At 39.2% G+C, this 22291-nt stretch overlaps 1 protein-coding gene across 2 annotated transcripts; it reads left to right on the top strand.

The window, feature by feature from the left end:
* Positions 1-2797: 2797 nt before the first annotated feature.
* prok2 (prokineticin 2) lies at positions 2798-20593 on the top strand. Of its 2 annotated transcripts, XM_078947521.1 has the most exons (4): positions 2798-3620; positions 14621-14864; positions 15719-15844; positions 18986-20593. In XM_078947521.1, exons 2-4 carry the CDS (start codon positions 14721-14723, stop codon positions 19109-19111), a joined length of 396 nt encoding a protein of 131 aa, XP_078803647.1. In that variant the 5' UTR covers positions 2798-3620; positions 14621-14720; the 3' UTR covers positions 19112-20593. The 2 variants fall into 2 exon arrangements, with proteins under 2 accessions (XP_078803647.1, XP_023810429.2); XM_023954661.2 differs by lacking the exon at positions 2798-3620 and having other exon boundaries at positions 14465-14864.
* Positions 20594-22291: the final 1698 nt, after the last annotated feature.

Raw genomic sequence — 22291 nt, 5'->3', positions numbered from 1 at the left:
GCCACTTTGACTGGTGTGGGGGGATGAGAACGCTGTCATGCACTGAGGCAACGTGACATCCTTCTTCATCTGTTGTTGAGGTCTATTTGTGACATAAAAAAGTGAATAAAAAATGAAAGGCGCAAGATCCTAACCGTATAGAACGCCACGACGAATGCCTAATTTAACCCTATATCACCATTCTTATCATATTTGACACATGCATTTCTGAGATTTCATTAGCATAACCAAAACTTCCCTTAAAAACCTCTTGCACTTTTCTGCCCTGTAGTGCATTATCAGTCCACTAGGGGCAGTATAAGGGCTTTCCTGCTCATTTCAAAAGAGCTGCCTCAATGTCATCTTTTGGCAGGAAACGTTGAGCTAATTTTCAACACTTTATGGTGAGAATAACTCATCTATTTTTATTCTTTCTTTCGAAATGACTACTTGCTGTATTGAAAACTTGTCAATTATTTCTTTACAAAAAAATATGGGTATCAAATTTGAAACAGTGGGTAAGTAAAAAAAAATTCATAAACATGTCAACATTTATGCATCTTACAATAACACAACAGAACACAACAAACATTTTTATTTTTTAACACAACAAAAATTTTTGTTGACAAAATACATTTTTTGCTGTGAGCAAAAATTTAACAAATCACCCAACACATCATAATTGATGTTAGACCTCAAAAACAAATGATTTTGCTAAAGATGAAGAGGATGTAGAGGGCTTTAAGGGGTTTAAAAAAAAACAGCCGAATTTGGTCTTATAGTATTTCTCTACTGAATTAACTTAATTAACTACATCAAATTTACCTCTATGTTTCACTCCCCTTCCATGAATCCCAAGAGTAAAAGTTAATGGCCGACGAAGTGTGCAATATCACTTGTAACCCTTGTGCTATCCTAGGCACTTTAACATTGGGAGTTGGGTCACAAAAAGCGGACTAATTGTTACGTGGTGCGGCGCGTCGTAACAAAGAGTCCGCACCGCGCCGCACCACCACTGCAGTCAAGATTCGTCTATTTAAAGCGATATTTTTATATGCTGATCTTTCCGATGGGCTGAATAAAGCATCAGTTCAGAGAGAAAGTTCACCTCTTATCGGTTGTTTTAGTCCAATGATGAAGCAAAAGGTTGTTTTACAGAAGTCGGCGCAGTGATACAAAACATTTAAGCTCGGTGACCGTAACTTCTTTTTTCAACATGCAGTTATCCTGTGGTATATCACTTTTTAATGTACACGCAGCAGCCAATCAGAATCGAGTATTCACCCGGACCATGGTATAACTAGAATTAATCCATATATATATATATATATATATATATATATATATATATATATATATATATATATATATATATATATATATATATATATATATATATATAAAAAGGCCTTTAAGTGCAGCAAATATCAACAGTAATAAACATGTTCATTTAGCTTGAAATTTAACAAACAATAGCATATTACAGCTTAAAAGACAGTAAATAATTTCCTACTTTGTAGCTATATTCTAAATTTCACTGCAATTCTGTAAAACCTCCAGTGATAAATGATTTGGAAGTGATAATTTCTTTGTAAAATAACATACGACACAAATGAAAACATATAAAAAAAAGTTGCAAATAACACAATAAGTGTAGATGTTGATAAAACATAAAAAACCCTGTCTTCTCATATAAACATAAACCTTGATCACAGACTAAAAGCATGACTGTGAAGCGTTGAAGGGGTGACATCTTTTACACATCCTTAACCTGTCAGAGAGAGAGATGGAGGCACAGAGTCTGTCGCTGGGTTGCATCACGTTTTTGATAACCCACTGCCGTTTCCTTTCTTTACACGGCAAATCCGTGGAGACCAACACCATTTTCTAAAGTCTGGATCATGAGCCGCCTTCTTCTATGAATAAATCACCAACATCAACACATAAACAACACAATAAAACAAAAACAAAACAAGGTCTACATGTGCACTTCCTGTAAGGCTGTAATTTCACATATTTATTGAAATGTCTTTTTCTACTAGGTCGCCTGACTCCTATCTTTATCATTTCTCATACTGTCGGACAGTCATAGAAAACATTTGACAGCACATTATGTTATGTTCATGCATATGACAAATACAATTTGAATTTGATTATGGAGGAGAAATTAATAATTGCCGGTGTAGGTACCGGATGTTCTCGGGGTCCTTCAGGGTCCTTCAAATGAGTTATATCACTAGAGGAGACATCACGTGGTTCCTCATGGGAGGAGAGCACCGCCATCTTGGTGAGGTCAAGTTTTGAAGCCCAAATCACTTTTATAACATTTAATAAAGAGCTCTGTTTTTGCTTTCAATCACTTCATTATATGAAAAAGAAGAATGGCTTGAAATTGCTTAGTTTTGTTCAGAAATACAAACTTCACGAGTACCCCTAACTTAACTAGTATTAGACTACTTAGATTTATTTCTATGTTCCTTTATTTTATTTTACTTATGTTTTTATTTATTTGTGTGTTATGTTCATTGTTTCTTTTTTCCCCCTCTATTTTTTATTTTCTATGTCAATATTTTATATTTGGCAATGGTGACTGATCTTCGAGGCAATATTGATTACATCGTTATTGTTCGTTGTTAACGTTAATGTCATTGTTAATGTATGATACCGCAATTGTCAATAAAGTTTTTTTTTTAAACTTAGCGACATTAACTCATTGGTCGTGGCAACTTACAGCCAATCAAATAGTGTGACGTCATCATTGGTCGAAGGACCCCGAGAACATCCGGCAACCCGAGAACATCCGGTACCCACACCGGGCTTTGATTATATGAGACCACATACTTTTATTGAGGCGTCTGGCCAGTTTATAACTTGAATAATTTGCAATACAGAGAAAAAAAAGTCTGAAAAACAAATTCAGATTAGCAAGAACATGTAAAAAAATTAATTAAAAAAAAGAAGGTAACAGACTGAGTAATAACTGTTTCTTTCTCTATAGAAGTCGATGGGATTTTGGCTTTTTGAAGGCAGCGGGCACTTCCTGCTTGGAATACAAGGGGGGAGGAGCCACCGTCATTGCATGTGTCTACTGGATCCAGAGTGAGACTCACTCAAAAGCAACAAAACAGAACCCACAGCTAATTGGATTGAAACCGAACTTTGAGTAGCAGATTTAGAATGAAGACGATGAGATCCAGCAGTTGCTTGTACGCTTCCTGTCAATGACCTCAGGCTCCCTGTTCTTCAGCTGCACTACATTAACAGCATGGCTGAGCTAATTAAATGCAGGCCCATCACATCCAATAATTCAATAAAGCCAAGCTTAATTAACTGCTTAATTAGAAGCAGAGCTTGCATTAAAAGTGAATTTACCTACTGTCCAATCCAATCATTAGACTGATGTCCTCTAACAGCATTAATCAGACGTGCACCGGATGAGCCAACAGAGGAGGTTACTAATTGATCCGTGTGTAATTATATATTACAGCTGGGATCACAATGATGTTCTCGGCCCCTCCAGGAATCATAGGTGATGTGTGCATCGTTGTGTGCTGAAACGCGCACCAGCGGGCTCTGAAGCTGTCGGTGGATGCTGCCTTGGGGGTGGAGCTCTGACAGGTTGCAGGGCGGATGATAATCTGGTGAGAAGGCGGTTTTATTCAGCTTGTTTGAGCAGGAACAATCCTTCAGATTTGAGAAAGTGTCTGAAAAATTTGGAGTGACAAAAAATACAAACAATCTTTTTTCTATCGTTCACTGTCATCCCTTGTGCTATCTTAGATGACCCCACCCTTACATTGACGTGTTCTCCCTACCATGACAAAGGTGGATAAAGGTGGAAAGATTTCATGTAATCCATGGACACCAGTGAAGATCCCAAATCATTGAAGAAAAAAGGTTCAGAGCACTGTCTAGTGGGTGTAGATGACCCAACTCCCAATGTTAAAGTGCCTAGGATAGCACAAGGGTTAAATTATGTGTCCAGCTTATATCCAAGTTCATGTGGAATTAAACTTTGACCTTTCAAACACATTTATATCTCAATTTTTGAATAAAAGACAGATCAAGAAGGAACTAAATAAAAAAAAGAATTAAAAAAAAACAGAAGCATTAGACAATGATATTTATTACAGAGACTGCAATAAATGCAATATGTTACAGGCAGAGGTGGAGATACGGGGAGACGAAGGGGGCCTTCCAGCAAAAAGCTTTGCCCCTGCCCCCAATTTTTGGAGTAATTAATTGTGTCTCTATTGACAAAGGATAAAAATAATCATCCCTTAAAGCTTCTATAACCATTAGAAATGGGATCTCAGCTAAAAAAATGTAATAAAACATTTTGAAACGTGTACCTTTGATCCTTTCTCTTGTAATGGCTTTCCACTCTGTTGTTCTCATTTGCCATTTCCCTTTTAGGACTTGCCTCTGGTCGTACCCCCCAAACAAACATCACTGTTACAACAAAAACTCTAGTCGTCTACAAGCCCATGCATCAGAATGGACCGGAGAAGCGCGCTTGTGCCCAATCCAATGCATGTTCTATGGCACAAGTACAATCTTTTTTTAGATGTCATCTTTTTATCTGCGCCCGATTCCTAAAGAAATAATCAGAAATGCAATTTCGAGTTTCCTAATATATGTCGTTCATCAACAGAAAAATGCCACAGTATAATTGAATCGGTTAGTACTAAAGGGGCCCAAAACAAGAGGTTTGTTTTTCCAGGAAATGATTTGAATTAAATAGCTTAACCTTTGTGCTATCTTAGGCACTTCAACATTGGGAGTTGGGTCATCTAGACCCACTAGACAGTGCGCTGAACCTTTTTTCTCAGATGATTTGTGAACCTCACTGCTGTCCATGTATTACATAAAGTCTTTCCACCTTTATCCACCTTTGTCATGGTAGGGAGAACACGTCAATGTAAGGGTGGGGTCATCTAAGACAGCACAAGGGTTAAAGGGAGGTTACACCAAATGATTAATACTTTACCCAGATTTAGCATCAGTTCATAGCTTACAAATACTATAATTTGAAGCACCTCCCATTTAGAATTTCAGAGGAAAAGCAAACTAAAGTCTCTGGACTTGGGCCCTTCATGAATTAAACAGGGGCACTGCCATATTGGATAACTAGTGCTGCCATCAAAGCAAAACCCATGCAAGAGAGGCCCAAGTCAGGAATTTTGCACTTAATGCATTTTAAATGTCAAGCATAGTCAATACATTACAACAGACTTTTTTTGCACATAATCAGATAGCTTTTCCCTTGGAAACCATAGAACATATAATATCTCTTTTTTGAAAAATTGTGGACTTGGATCCCTTTTAAAAGTCATCTGAAGGACATTTAAAGAATGATGTGTTCAGCTGTCTGTATGTGAGATGTTCTCTCGTGTCAGATTTTGGGACATGTGTCACAAAGTGTTGCATTTTATTTTGAGTCCTTCTGAGTTAAACTGCAAAGTGTGAAGACAAAGCGCTCTTGTTTTTTTCCTCTTCCGTCTACATCCATAAGCCCATCTGTCACACTGGCTCAGCTGCCACGCCGGCTCCAAAACCAGGAAACATAATGCAGCCGTTTCCCCCTCAGGCACGCTTTTTACCGAGCGAAGAGTGAAGGGTTCTGCTGCTGCTGTTGTTCTGACAATCCTCAGCGTGGCAGCAACAGGAATACAAGATGAAACCACAGAGTTTGTCCTCTGATCCATCTCCGGCTGCTGTCACTGGCAGACGAGAGGAAGACGGATCGAGTCAGAACTAAACAGTTAGGAGTCAATCCGTCACAAAAAGCTGCTTTTGAAACTGGTGACTGATTTTTTTTTTTAAAAGGGGTCAGTTATCCTGTGCAGGAACTGAAACAAAACTTTTATGTCAAACTTCCTTTAATAAAATGTTTTACATTTGATTAGTAGCTCCAAAAATTGAGCTGAAGTAAGAGCAGCATCACCCTTAAAAATAAAAGCTTAAAGTGTAAAAGTTAATCTGTAAGTCATGAATAGTACTTTAAACGTCTAGAATAGGGGTGGGAAAACGCTAACTCATGGGTCACAAAAGGTTCTAAAAACTTACAGAAGGGCTGGAAAAGGTCTTTTGGTTATCAGAAGAAGAAATAACATGGAATTTGAAAAAGAAAACAGCTTTTATTTTGATTGAAAATTAATTTATTTTTTAAAACGGAACATTTGGGATTTTTTTTATTTTAAAACTTTAGGTTTTGTTCTCATTTCACAGCCAATTGCACCAAATGCAAAAAAACAGATATCAGAGAAATGCTGCATTCATGTGGTGTGCGTATGGTCGAAAAATGACTTTCCTACTCAGAAAACAAACATGAACCCAAAAAAGCAACAAATCTTCAGACACTACATGAATGCAGAATTACGGAGCCCGTGACCTGACATGAGTAAAAAAAAAGAAAATTTATTAATTCCCACAAAATAATTAATTCGTTCCCATGAAACAATAATATTCTGATATACATTTATCCTGTTGCATTTGAATGCACCTCAGTTACAGTGACACGTTGATTGGTCAATATGCATTATGGGATAGGTGTGATGCATAATGGCATGTGTAGCATATAGTCTTTGGATGTAGAGCGACCGCTAACAAGTTAACTCAGTGTTAACTGAGTATTATTATTCCTGTTTGACTCTGAGCTATAACATCCCATACCGCAGCGACAGTAGGGGGAAGCAGCAAGCTCGGGCATCCTAAATCTTATGATATTTTTCTTATTTTCATCGAGACAATAAGAAAGTAGATCCCCTAGTTTGATTCTTGTTTTTACTTTTCCCCTCTTGAATTAATGTGGGTCGCAGAGACACGGAAGAAAGCGGCTTTCGCGGCAGGACGGAGTGCGAATAAACCCAGATACGGATACGTGAATACCAATGCTTTTTAAAAAAATAAATTAATCCAATCTCTATACATTCTCAGTGTCTTCCATGCATTGTAATAGAATATACACAGACAGAAATGTGAAGGTATCCGCTGTAAATCCAAGTTGCTCACATCTGTGTTTATGAATGACTTCACTTATCATGTGAATTATTATTTGGTGGGAATGAATTATTATTATTATTTTTTTAACCCATGTCAGCTCAAGGGCTCCGTACTAATAATAACTAATAACCTTCTTCACCTACAAAAAGGTCAATGTATTTATAGTGCACCATCTATGGGTAGACACCAGAATTACAAGGAAAATAAAACATTAAGGATTATCAAAACAATTTATTTCAGTTTGGGGGGCACGCTTAAATGGGTTTACTTTTACTGGTTTACTGGGCCGCGCATATGTGCCATAGTTTGCCCACTCCTGATCTATAATGTAAGTAAAATAATTCTTGACCTCCATTGTATGATTGGAGGTCACATGACATGTCAGGCATGATTTCCAATCATTTTTCCTCTGGTCACACCAGCATTGTGTGATTTCAAAGCGAATGAATGTAATATACCTATCATGGCGGCATCACCATGGAAACTGGTAATGATGAAATTCAAAACAATATACTGTCCACCCATGAGCGAAGAATGTAAAATGAAAAGAAAAAACAGCAACTCTTGGGAATGCGTTATCTGCGCCACACTTTGACGCAAGATGGTTTCTACAAAAGGCTTTTTTAGAGCTCTTTGTGCGACAGGTGTGTCGATTTTCACGACATTTGGCATTCATTTAATAAATATGAAGGGTTTTTTGTGTTTGTTATGATTTCATCATGTTATGGAGTCAAAAAGGGCAGAAAAGCAAACCTTATTATACCAATTCTAAACTTTTTAGCAAGTTTCACTGAGTTTGTCACAGATGTCAAATTTGACAATGTTTGCATTTATTTCCAAAAATGGGCTTTCCATTAAAGGGTTCATTCAGAATCATATAAATTTGGGCAGGCTTCATTATTTAGGGAACTTTCAGATATTTATTTTGCTATGAATGGTTGTTCTAAAATGACTCTTTGGTGAAGAGGCAAAATCTGTCACGCTGAACGTCAGTACCTTGAAAAAGCAATTATGAACGACCTGATATTCAATCAGCACCTGTGTCTGTTTGTCCTTCAGTGATTGCGCACATGCTGCCCTGAACACCCAGTTTTACCAGCCAAGGACATTTATGCACTACATGTATGTCACTGCATGAGGGAAGAAAAACTGAGTGGTTCATTCAGAACAAAGGCTCTAAAATTCAAACTTAAATTGCTTTCACCACGCATTCCATTTACGTGACAAGTGTGAGGTTATTACCTTCATCAGCTGCTCCAGAACATAAGGAAAGGACGAAAGAAAGCCTCGCTGGGTCATGCATGAGCAATAGACATAAAACTATCCATGGAGGGCACGCTCTCCAAAAATCCTCAAGCACATGAAATATCTACTCTGCGTTGCAGCTGTTGTTGTCTAACATCATGCTGGAAGGTTATGAAGATACATCTGACGCTTCAAACAAATTAAAAAAAAAATCAGACACCCACAGGGTTATGTTGCCCAGATTCATATTGAATTCTGGTTTTTGCAGGAATTTACAAGTTATTATCTGCTTTTTACTGAAGTTTTAAAAACCCACTCCAATGATAATCATATTTTTAACATGTTTCTGTAGCATTTTTCTAATTGTGGAGGACATATTTAAAGAAAATTAACCGTAAATAGTATCTCTGAGTATTTCTTTATTTCCTCTGCTTTTTTCAGGAGAAGATGAAAACATACCGTTTGTAAAAGATCCTATTTGTGACGCAGCAAACACAAGCTCCCTAGCTCCGTTCTGATGTATCCACTTGCAGACGACTAAATCCATGTATGCCTTTGTTTTCCCTGTCTGAGCTGGAATCTGGATCAAAACTGGACGGCGGGATGGCTCCAACATTGCTCGCTATATTTTGTTACACCAGTAATGTTTAGTTGGCGGTGTGAGGGGCTGTGGGCTAGCAGGACAGAGGGGGTTGTCCCCTATATCCTTGAAAACAACACAGGTTTTTGGATTTTGGCTGAAAAAAGACAATCATAATTTAAAGACCCCTGGGAACATTTAAAAACTAGATCAAAAGATGATTGGAGTGGGTCTTTAATTACCTTCTCCAAAAGAAAATATTGATGTAAATATAGAAGTGGGCCAAGTTTAGAACCATGTGGAACACCATAGTTACTTGTGGACAGAAGAAAGTGCCTATTAGGAGGAGGAAGAAACTTTATAGTTTTTTAAGTAAAAACTTACATTTAAAAATGTTTATTTAGGTGCATAGCATCGATTTTTCCATTTTATCAAAACAATGTGTATTTTAACCACAACTTTTGTAACCAGTGTAAGTGGGAGGAACTCCACACTTGTGCAAACTTTTTCCATTTTATTTCTAATATGGATGCCATTATCACCAAATGGGCAGACGGCTGGTTCCACTTGCAGCGGGTTTTATTAGCACAGCTACAAGTCTACAAAGCTAAATCAGGGTCAGGCAGGGGTCAATAACGAGCATGGGAGAATCAGAAAACAAACCCGAGTAGTCAGGATCCAGGCGAGATTTGGGGCAGGCGGCAGGCAAAATTAATCAGAGACAAAACAGGGTCAGGAAATCAGAAATATCAGATCAGGATATAACGCTCTGTAATGCAGGCAGAGTGGCACAAACAATATATCGCACTGAGTGAGGCTCAGAGCAGTGTTTACGTGGACTGTGATTGACTGGGCAAGAGTCGGGAGTGCAGCACTCAGAAACTGCACGCTGGGGTTGCTGGGAGATGTAGTGAGTCTAGAACTCTGGAGACGGGTCCCGCCGGTGACCATAGGGCTCACAATAACCCAAAGAACAAAATTTGTACATTTTCTTTTGGTGTTTTGTATTTTTCTCTGATTTACTACCAAGGGAAAATGTTTGAAAAGTTTTTGTTACTCTTTAACACCTGTAATGTTGCTGGCGACAACTAAATAACAGAGGCTCGTAATTCTTCAACCGTTTACACAGTCAACGTAAATCTGTTGATTTACAATCACTGATTGTGATGCGGAGAAAAGCGGCTTTTTATGTCGACCTTTTACCAACATACAACACATTAGAAACATAAAAAAAGAGGTAAATTGCGTTTACTTATATGGCGCTTTTCTACCTTCGTTTGAAAGCCTAAAGCACTTTACAGTCAAAATCCCATTCACACACTGACAGCAGCTCCACTGCTGAACACCACCGCCAACCTATAACAACCAGGAGCAATGTGGGGTTCAGTTTTTGCAATGTTCTGATTAGAGGTTGACCGCCTCTGACCAGTTGCATAATGGCGCAAAGCAAATGCAACACTATCAGCTGATTCACACGGATTGTGTGAATACTTCCCAACTGTAAAGAGTTGATGGATTCATGAGCCTTAGCCAGTCAGAAACCAGTGAGTGAACGCATCTTTTTTTCTCATGCAAATATTTAGGCAAATATCACTGACACACCACTGTCTCAATTTTATAGCTGGATAAATTCATGACTGATACCAAACAGTTGAAGCTGACATTAACAATATTTATCTCCGTCTCCATCTCTGATCGTGCTTATCCCTACAACACAGCCAGAGTTGATGTAAATGTTAATTTAGCAGACTAGACTAACAAGGAAACTGAGACCTACTTCTTTAGAGAGACCAGAATTGTCCTGTTTGATCCACACTTGAGATCAGGTGAGCTTTTCACAGACCGAACCACCAAGTGTAAAAGTATGTTTGATCTTACAAGGTCTGTGTAAACTCCCTTATGTCTCATTGCCCTGTAGTTACGGCTTTAGTCACATGGGTTTGACCTGTGTGGGTGCTGAAGGTTTTTGGGTGGAGGGTCATAGACACGAGGGGGCACATTTGCGTCTTGTAGATGTCGTGGAAAATGGAGCATGCGATTTTTGTGCAAAGTGTAACATGAAGTCTTCGTGATGATGATGTAAATTATGACGTACAGGTGATGCTGTCGTTCAGTGCCCTCGTGCCACAACAAAGATGCATCGTTAGTCTGTAAGCTTCTAGTTTCTCTAGTGCAGTGTTTTTCAACCTTTTTTGAGCCAAGGCACACTTCATCCTTGACAAAAATCACCGGCATCCAAAAATTAAAAAAGGAGAAACTCATAGTCTGTATTGATGTACAGTCCCTCTGCAATCTCACATGCATTTTTGTGATAATTGTGGCAGAAAAAGCTGGAAGTTGCAGCTGTTTTTTCTCAAAGACGTTAGTTTTTAGTAATAATTTTCAACTGAATTATTTGAAATTCCTCCAGTTTATTAACATGCAATTTTATGTAACCTCACAAAAACCAAATGTATTCTTTCTAAGTAGTGATGTATTATTTTATTTATTTATTTCAATTTTAGTGCAAAGGCAACTGTAATTTTTGAGCAAAATGATCACAATACAGTATGTTTCATAAAATTTACACAAAAAGATTAACATAATATTTATGTTTTCTGTAGCTACACAAAACGTGAACATGTTGAAGTTTTATTAGTTTTTCTCTCGTCTTAATCAAAGATGAAGTCTTTGAAAACTTTAACAAAAATATTTTATTTCTTTTTAGATGATTAAATTTTTTCATTTTAGTTTAATTGTGTCTGTTGGCCACTTCACCTTTATCCTGTTTTTTAAATATTATTACTTCTTAAGCTTAATGTATGAAATAATCCAGATGTTATTAGAAAAGTGTTTCAGTTAAAAGATGACTTGGACCAAACACAGAGATCTTTGGCTGTTAATAAACACAAACCTTGAAGGAGAACTAAACTGTTGACCTCTGATTTCATCAAGAAGATTTTATGTGTGTTTGTTGTGGTTTCCAAGACGTTTAACAGGGAAGACTCGTTGCAGCGCTGAGACGCTGTCACTTTAACCAGATGCATTTGGGAGATTTAGTGCTAAAAACTGCTGCAGATGGCGGACAGACTCATGTCTCTGAGCTTCATTCTTTTGTCCACTTTTGTCCACGGTCTGACACCGGATTCTGAGGAAAGCTACACCGCTAAAGACGAGCTTCAGCTGGTATTTTTGTTAGAACTGAGCAACTTTATGAGCAGAATCGGAACAAGGAAGTGAAGACTTTAACCACTTCTGATTGGTACGCTGATGACGTATGATTAAGCCTCCAAGAATGATTGGTGGAGACAGTTAAAGGGGCGGGACTTTTCCGAAAACAGCTGGAGCTGCGGCTAAACTGTGGTACTGTCATTCTTATCAAAGTGTCTTTAATGGAATCAAATAAACACAAAGAAAAAAGTATTTTATGATCTTTCATATTCCTAACTACTCAGTGTTTTATCAGGGCCTGTTTGGATGAACGCAGAGCTGATATCCTGGAGATGGAAAATCTTTTCAGATCCGTGAATGGGTACTTTCCCATGCCACACCTGACCATCTCCTACTAGCGGCTAGAGGTAAGATCTTAAGCCCGAGCCCGAGCCAGAGTCAGAACCCGACCCGACCCGAATTTCGGGCCGGGTTGGGTCTAAAATGACAATCATTATGTTCGGGTCGGGCTTCTCTCTCAATGACTTTTTTGATAAATATATTTTAATGGCTGCAAAGAAGCTCCTTAGGCGGGAAGTTGTCAAACAGCTCTTTATTAATCCTGTACGTCAGAACGGTTACCGCACAAACCGAAAGGCACAGCCAGCTTCTTCTTGCTCAGAGGGAGAACGTTCACCGAACGCACACACACTCACACGGGTAGACCCCGCCCTCTCTATCCCACCAGTCACCAGCCCACCGTTGCTTGACATACACTGTGGTCCAGCAACTGGCAGAAAGAGGGGGGTGCCGGCCACCCGCAGCTCTGTCCAAACTCTGGGTCGTTACAATATGTTTATAAAAATGTATACTAAAACGAAGTGTGGATACTAAACTAAGGAATACTTGTTATAAATAAACAATTTGGTTAAAACAGAGAAGGCGCTGTAAGGTAATTGCTATAGAACTACTACTAAACAGCAAGCGCAGACGCAGAGCCAGGGCACGCTTTGCCCATGTGTCGTGAATGTAATCTTCCCTCTGCAAGTCCGCATCTATTTTGTTTAGGTATTCCCGGTATGGAGCAGCAAGAAGTCAAGGATAAACTTAAGACAGGGGAACTGAAAAGGCAAACACGCACTAGCGCGGCTGCAGTATTTCTCCGCGTAATTAAGCGAGGGCGCATCATCAAGATCTCTCTTTCACTCTCTTGGTCTGGCCTCTTATTCTGTGTTCCAGCGTTATTTCATTGTGCAAACGCATTTATCATGATCTAAAAAATATGTAGATTATTTTTAACCTTAAGAAATCTTGCGTTTTTTTCTGCCAAAAATACTATTGGATAAATTGAAATTTCGGGTTTGCTTCGGGCTCGGGCCTGCAAATCAAGTTAATTGGTCGGGTTCGGGCAGGGTTCGGCTTTAATGCCCGCGGGCCTGGGTCGGGTCGGGCTGGATTTTTTAGACCCGATCTCACCTCTACTAGCGGCACATCGGTTGAAAAACACTGCTCTAGAGGACACCTTTTCAGATTTTTGCACGTTTTCAGTAAAAAGATTCACAAAATGTTAGCTACCAACATAAACATGATTTAAATGTTTAAATCAGCATCACTTAATAAGACTTTACGGCAGTTATTCTTACCCTACCACTCTTCTGATGTGGCCTTGTCTAAGTTTTCCAGTTTCTTAAGCGTAGACGTCAATTACCTCTGATGTCATAAAAGCTTGGACTATTATAAGTCAAGCAGAAGACAGGGGAGGTAGGGTTGGTTATCAGTCCTTGATTCTTGTGTCTAATATGCTGAAGGGAGCTATGTCATATAATTCCAGCTGGACACAAATCGCAATTATTAATATCCCCTCCGTGATACATTTTTAAACAGTTGGCACTTATGTGAATACTTATGTGAATTAAAAGGGACGCCATTCATACGTCACAAACAAAACAGAGTCCTTGATTGTTAAAAGTTCAGCTTGGTTTAACTTTGAATGCTTTTTTAATGGCCAAGCGCTTTGTTTGCAGAGCCCGAAAACAATTTTAGAAACAATGCGTGAATGTGGGCGTTGTAGATGCAGTAGCCCCAAAATTTACGTGCCTTTACACAGACTTTTCATTGGAAGTGGTGAAATGTGCATTGCCGATGGCGGTGTAAATCCAGCTTGAGCGATGTTACCTGTCTAAGAAGACCCCTTCACTAAAATGAGGAGCGGTATCGCCTGAAATGGACCTAAAATGGAGCAAAAAACAGATTGGGTTAAACCAAACCTGATTAGCCTGAAATGAATTTTGTAATAAAAAGAGTTGATGTCTAAAGGTGGCATGATTTAAAAGAAATCCCTGATCTGTAAACAGCTGTTATCAATCTTACAGTCAAAAGTGAAGAGTCACTTCACAGCAACTCTATCTTCAGGACTGAACTGACTGCACAAATCTGCGTCCTTCCAGCTGCTTTCACTGCAAACATCCCTGTGCGTAGCTTTGAAAAGATATTTCAAAATTCTGGCCTTGGATCCACAAAAGGTATTGCCAGGGAGGCCAGGGAGGAAGAAGGAAGTAGTACGATACGAAATTTTTCTGAAATAATCCCTGGCCAGCTTTAGTGTTTTTGAGTTCTTTGTTTCGGGTTGTGAATGACGCAGGGTCATTGCTGTGTCAAAGTTTACCTTGTTTTCTTTTTTAGAAGATTGAGTGAGTCATTTCTGAATGGAGGGTGGGTTTATAAAAACCCTCGCCAGTCCCCAGCAGTTTGGAGGCCACTTTGCTCGCCGCTCTGTTCACGGATGCACACGCGGACGGGTCCATCAGCGTCCCTGCTTTGCACGCCGGAGGGCTCCGGAACTCAAACCTTCACCATGAAGTCCTTCTACCCCCTGCTCTTCTTCTTGCTGCTGGTTTCTCGTGGATCTTCAGCTGTCATCACAGGGGTGAGTGCACGCCAACAGGCAACACGTTGGTTTCTGTTCAAGCGCCTCAAAAAACCTGGAGCATAAAAACTCAACTGCAGAATTTTCTCCATAGTGTACCTTATTGGTCAAAGTATTAGATGTGTAATCACTGCAATAAATACAAATTAAAAAAGGAAACAGTTTCTTTAGGAAATATCAGTAAATACTGATAGTTTTTATCTTGTTATGCTCTTTGATATGTATACCGTTTCATACTGACAGATCAGTCTACTCTGATCAAAACGCAGAGATGCATCATCAGCGTCCGTCTCTCCAAATCATAGCCAATGTCACTCACATTCTGACCTTAAGTCACCCCCAGGACCAGTCGTTCAAAGTCAGTGCAGGGTTTTTCAATTCCCGTCTTGGAAGTCTTTATTGCAATTGCAGGGGCAATTAAATTGGAGGTGGTCAACCAGCATCAACGCACAGGGCAATAAAATACAAGAACATTCAAGATCACACAGTAGTAGGTTAAAAACAGAAAATAAATATAAAGTGTAGCATCCAGATACTCTGTTCCCTATCAGCAGATGGATGATCAAAGGGTGTTTAGAGTCTGTAAAGCTCAGGGGAAGTATTTGTTAGGGAGTATGGAAATGTGTAATCTGACCTGTAGCAACGTCCTGGGGGCTGCAGGTCAAATAGGTGGTGGGTGGGGTTGCAGAGGACCGCTGCAGTTATTTTTTGGCAGCATAATTTCCAAATGGTCTCAGGGGGCTGCCCACCCTAAACACAGTACCAAAAGTATTCAGGATGTCGCATGCGAGTGAATTGGGTTGAGAATGTTTTTTTCGTGTATTTGTGTATTTTTTTGTGTATTTTATGTTCAGGCCTGTGTGAGGGACTCTCAGTGTGGAGGAGGGATGTGTTGCGCCGTCAGCTTGTGGATCCCCAGCTTGCGAATGTGCACCCCCATGGGGCAGGAGGGAGACAACTGCCATCCACTGAGCCACAAGGTGAGGGTCTCTCTTAAACATGAATTTCCCTCCCTCCCTCCATACCATTTTTAGGGTAACTGCATTGCTGGAGCCTATCCCTGCTATCCCAGTCCATTGCAGACCCAAACATGAAAAAAATTTTTTTTTTAAAGCAATCCCATGTACAGTAGCTCAGTGTTCCCCAATATTTTGAATGCCACGGGCCGGTTTGATGTCATTCAAAGTTTACACGGACCAGTATTTAAGACGTGCCAAACAATTGATGTAGCTACGATGAAGGAGGAACAGAGACCTGACAAAACGTACTTTGAACTTTTATTTTGACACGCATGACATCGTACATCGCACAGGTGTGATCATCCTCTCCCCTTCCCACACTCATGGTGCAAAAAAGAGTACTGTCTGTTAAATGTAGCTTTCTTTTTGTGGAATTCGAAGGCTCCTTTTCTGTCTCCTGGCTGGCTGTTTTCCTCTTGGCAAAGAAACTTTCCAAAGACGTTTGTTTTTTACTCATTTTGGTAGCTCCTGGGTTTTATTCTTGCGGTAACCTATCACCAACCGAGAAGAGCGCCTTGGCCTGCGACGATTGTAACAGAGAATCGTTACAATCGTTACATCTATCAAATTCCAAAATAAATAAAACGGAAGTAATGTCAGTTATTTATTCTTTCTGTGCGGTCCGGTACCAAATGACCCACGGGCCGGTACCGGTCCCCATCGGCCCGGGGTCAATCGGGACCGCTGCTTTAGCTCATAAAAACACGACACGCTTCGTAGAAATGATCTGTTAGATTCTAACCTGTTGCAGAAGGTTGTCATGGCAACCAGGCTAAGTTGAGCAATTTCCGTTAAAAAAAGTTAAGAGAAATATATTCCCCATATATTTCTTTTAAATTTTTTGAAAATCACAGCCTGTTTTTCATAGTCAGATAAAAAAGTTTATCCACGTGTAGAGCGTCATGACATTACAGTAAAATGTCCTTTTCAATGTTATTTGTAAAGTTGACTCAAAGGATCATAACTACAGACTAATCCTGTGCCCAATTTATCAACAAACAATTTAGAGTTATGAAAGTGTTACTTTTATTTAACTATTTTTTGTGTGCCAACCACTCAAAAATAGTGTTTGTAAACCTTTATTCATATAATGTTTAAGACCCGGACAAGTATGTTAACCCTTTAACACCAGAGCTTTATCTTCAGTGTTGACATTCTTTTGAAAACAGTAACTCTTAAACTGTTTACACAATAAATATGATTCAAGTGGATTCTGAAGCAGAGAAGAGCAGCCTTAAGGCCCGTACACACCGGGACGAATATTCGCCAGCCTTTTTTTAACACGTTTTTTGTGTTCACACCCAGGCGATTTTCACTGACGATGAGCCGAGCGAACATGCAATTTCATTCCCTGACATTAAATGGCGCTTAATGTAAAACAGAAATACTCCTGTACACAAGGTGGTGCTGCGCAACTTTACGCTTCTTAAAGTCGCTTTTCACTCAGAAGAAGAGAGAAGTATTTACGCGCTTCTCAGAATCATACAAAGAAAACATGAATATTTCAAGCACCAGTAGCTCCAGCTCCAGTTCCAGCGATGAAGAAATTATTGTTCTGTTGAATGATGAAAGACGCCGGAAAAGACGCTGATTTTGGGTACATCACATAGTTACGAGAAGAGAAGAACATGGGGAGTTTTATCGACTGGTACAAGAGCTGAAAATGTATCATGAGCGTTTTCGGGGATATTTTAGAATGTCCGTCATTATTTCTTTGCGGCAGTGTAGATGCTACTTGGCGTCTATCTTCTTCGCTGGTATGTGCTCAGAAAGGCAGTTTTGTGTTTGAGCGCCCCCAAGTTGTGCTTTACTGTAACTTCAGAAGCTCCAGACACGTGTGCAAAAGCGCCATTCTCATTGGTCGTATAGTTTTTGACGCGGCGCGTCAAACCAAAAAAAAGAACCCGAGGCGTTTTTAAAAAAATGACGCTTTGACGCGTGGCGTTTTTTGCATCGGTGTGCACACTCACATTGGTGCCCTTTGTTTAGTCACGAGGTGTTAAACGTTGGCAAGTATCGGGCGCGAAATTCGTCCCGGTGTGTACGGGCCTTTACACTGATAATAAGCAGCACTTTACTGTAGCGAAGTGCTTACACAATCAATGTAAATCTGAGGATTCTGTCGCTGAGAGAAGCAGCTTTGTGTCGTCATGCAACACTTTGTTTGTGAAGTGTTGCATATCGATGCAAAAGCAGCTTTTCTCCACATCAGAATCAGCTGACTCACGTCAATCCTGTAAAGAGTCTGAGCTACGATATGAGCTACGATATAGGGTGTCCCCAACAAAATCTCTGGTGTTAAAGGGTTACTTAAAGTCACCTCCTGCTTCTTTATAATTCACTTGGAAATTGAAATAATTTTTAATATTTGGAATATTGGCAAAAAACTCCAAACATGTTTATTTTTATTGCCTCATCTGCTAAAGTTGGTAAAATGAGTTTAATCACCGCAAGTTTAAGGTTTTTATTCCTTGTGCTTTGGTGGTGGCGAATGCTTCGACTTCTAATTCAAAATGATGACTTGAGGAGGTTTTCATGCTTCTTTTGACTTTAAAAACAAACAAGGTTAAAATTTTCCAAAAGCCACCAAAGGCGAGACAATCACCAAACTTCAGTGCAGCAATAAATCCATCATTTCAAAGAAAAACAAGATGTGTGGAAAACGTTTATCATATTTTCGGCACCTAGGGTGAAACGGATTATAGGCGCAACATCAATTAATGGTCTATGTTCAAACTTATATCATGCCTTATATCATACATAAGGCGCATCAATCTATAAGACAAAAGTGAGACAAAAGAGTCAGAGATAAGTTCTTCAAGTACAGTGCAGATAAGTACAGTGGCGTGTACTTCTCAAAATCCCTCCAACTTTAGCAAACATAACCAGAATGAGTCTATATATATGTAAGGTGCTCTGGATCATGAGGTGCACTGATGGTTGGGGGGGGGGGGGGATATCAAGGGTCTTAACTGTATTTTTTAATGCGGAAAACACAGTACTACGAAATAATCCATTTGTGGCCAGGACTTTACTGGATCTGTTTTGTGAGAAAAAAATGTAAAACTTCATACTAATTTTGTTATGATTTTCTACCTGTAGGTTCCTTTCTTTGGGAAAAGACTCCATCATACCTGCCCATGCCTGCCTAACCTGTCATGCGTTCCTGTAGAAGAGGGCAACTCTAAATGTCTCTCTCCATACAAGTATCCCGACTACTTCCTCTGAAGAACACCGCTTTAGTCCACCTGTACCTCAACCGTTTACTCCTTCTCCATAGAAAACTGTTTATTTGGTTTAAATAGTAACTTTGAAGTATGGAAGCGTACTGCATTCATTTGAAAAATGGGTAATCTTTGTTTTAATTTTTGGCTGAAAACTAAAAAAAAGGCGTATAGAAAATCCGAAAAAATTATATTAAATAGTTAGAAATTTAAAAAAAAAAAACCCTTCATAAATCATTAAAGTAATATCTTGAAAAACAGACTGGGTGCCACAAAGTTAGCCACGCCCACAACTGGTCACCTCTACAGCTTTGTGCCCAACACTGTCATCGGGATTGCCTCACAAACAATAATAAATAGTTCACAAGGTCAATATCGTGAACTCCTAGACAAAACGGACACGGATCATGTTTATGACATGGATACATTGTGGTTTTTCAACTTTTAATTGCAGGTAATCTTTTGAACAAAAGAAAACCCTTGTTTTTTTGTTTTTGTTTTTTAATACAGAAAAATTAGAACAAAGATCCCCTTTTTATTTATTTATTTTTTAATTGAATGCATTTTGTTTCCATATTGAAGAGATATATTATGAATCTTTATGATGCCTCTGTCTAAATTAAACCAGATGTTTCAAGAAAAATTTCATTTTTCTTTCATAGACATATTAACCAGTTTCACATCTAAAAAAATTGATTCACTTGTTAAGAAATTGATATTTTTAAGCTCCAAAATGAGTATAAACCAGAATACCCACCTAAATACTATTGTTATACATAAATGTAATGATTTTACTTCATGCTTTCAAAGCTTATTTCATCTGAATAAGTCTAATGAAGAGAGTGCCAGGAGGGTGTGTGATGAAAGTATCTGAAACCACTCAACCTTCAGTTGAAAATGTGTTTTTGGCTTTTGTACAAAATAAGTAAGACTTTACCTTGGCTTGTATTGAATTGTGTAAAGAGCATAAATTGTCAAACACTTGACAGGGAAAATGAAATTTCTATAATGGCCTTAATATAACTGCTAATGGTATCCTTGGTCTGACATCAATCCATCTTTTATTCTCGTTTCATCCTGTGTAGGGTCAGGAGGGTTGCTGGAGCTTATCCTGTAGGGGGATGGCAGGATATACACTGGACAGTTTGCCAGTTCATTGCAGGGCCACACACAGAAACACTGACTCCATAAAAATAACCCCTTTCAGAGAGACCACTCAACTTTTAAAGCACGCTTTTGAAATGTGGGAGAAAAATAAAACATGCATTCAGGCTGTGTGCAAGGGATGCACACGGTAGGCTGTTATAGTCGTTTCCCCCTTCCCGTCCCTGTTGCTGAGAGCTCAGAGCGGGGAGCTTGTGGCCCGCCCATTGTATTTGTGCAACACAATTACAAATGACATTTTTTCATCTGGTCCTGATTCACAACGATTTGAAAAAAGAAATATTTGAGCTTAATTTCTTAACACGTCCTCCATCATGAGAAAAATGCCACACGTTTTAAAAACACAAATTCATCAAAGTGGGTTCTTAAAACTTTTGTAAAATATTCAAACACCAGATTACTTCTACCAGAATCAGATGTGAAGGGAGAACGAAGAAGAACATGAATCTGTTCATCTTCTGAACCCGTTTTGTCCTTTTTGAGGTCACGCGTCTGCCGGAGCCCATCGCGGCCGCTCATGGACGAGCTGCCAGCCTGTCGAAGGGCCACAAATCACACACCCACTCACATTCACACCTGGAAAACTTTGAGAAACCAATAAACCTATGGAGCATGTTTTTGGAAGCCGGAGTACCCGGACAAAACCCATGCATGCACGGGGAGAACATGCAAACCCCACACAGAAAGGTTGATGTTCTGTTTCAGGTCCCCCACCTGGGACTTAAACCAGGGGCCTTCTTGCTGTGAGGTAAGAGCGCTGACCACTGCGCCACCGTGCAGCCCCTACATGAACCTATATACGCCATATAAGAGGCCAAAAGATACTTTCATAAAGCAATTAAAAACAAAACTGAACCCATTTAACTTATTTTATTTTAAATAAGACACTTTTCAACAAAAAAGGATAATGCTGGTGATGTTCTATTAAGACTGCGATAAAAATTCACTTCTGCCACTGAAGAACAGTTCAGAACCACTTTCCCTGTATAAGTCAACCAAAAAATATTGAGAATAGAAGCAAAGGAGGTTTTTATATTTTATTTTAATATCCAAGCGTCTCCTGAGCGGATGTTTTTGTGGAAGCAGCACAAGGGTAATTTGAGACTGGACCAATCACACAAGGCAAAGCAAACAAAAAAAACTAACGTTGTTTATTCAGTCTAACAACAAGAGTGGAGGAGTTTGGGGTGTGGAGCTCCACAAACATCAGATAACGAATGGATTTATTTACCTCTAAAGTCGCTGAGTCATGCTCATCTCTATCGGCCATTATGAAGAAATAAACCTACTGTTGAAGTTCCTGTTTGGCCTTATGGTAACAGGAAGTTACAAGTAAACATAAAACCAGAACAGCAATAAAGACACATTTGCTCAACTTGGTTCACCATATTGGTAATATAGATCAGTGTTTTTCAACCAGTGTGCCACGGCACACTAGTGTGCCGTGGGAGATGGTCAAGTGTGCCGTGAGAAATTGCCCTCATTAACTGATCTAAAAGCAATTACCATCTCCAGGAAATCAGCTCTTTGTTCATCCAAACAAGCCCTGATAAAACACTGAGAAGTTAAGAATATGAAATATCATAAAATTATTTTTTCTTTGTGTTTATATGATTCTATTAAAGACATTTTGATAAGAATAACAGGATACCGCGATTTAGCTGCAGCTATAACTGTGTAAGGAAAAGTCCCGCCCCTTTAACTGTCTCCACCAATCATTCTTGAAGACTTAATCACATGTCATCAGTCTGACCAATCAGAAGTGGTTAAAGTATTCACTTCCTTGTTTCGATTTAGCGCAAAAAAGTCTCCCTGTTCTAACAAAAATACCAGCTAAAGCTCGTCTTTAGCGGTGTAGCTTTCCACAGAATCTGGTATCAGACTGGAACAAGTGAACAAAACCATGAAGCTCAAAGATGCTGGTCTTTCTGCGGTCGGCGGATTACGGGCACAATGAGTCTCTCCTCTTAACGTCTTAAAACAACGAACACACATCAAACAGTTTTTGAATCTTTTGACT

Source organism: Oryzias latipes, chromosome 5, assembly GCF_053564925.1.
Source record: "Oryzias latipes strain Hd-rR chromosome 5, Olatipes_Hd-rR_3.1".
NCBI lineage: Eukaryota > Metazoa > Chordata > Actinopteri > Beloniformes > Adrianichthyidae > Oryzias > Oryzias latipes.
The sequence above is the reverse complement of the archived record's forward strand: the minus strand, read 5'-3'. Positions and strand labels throughout refer to the sequence as shown.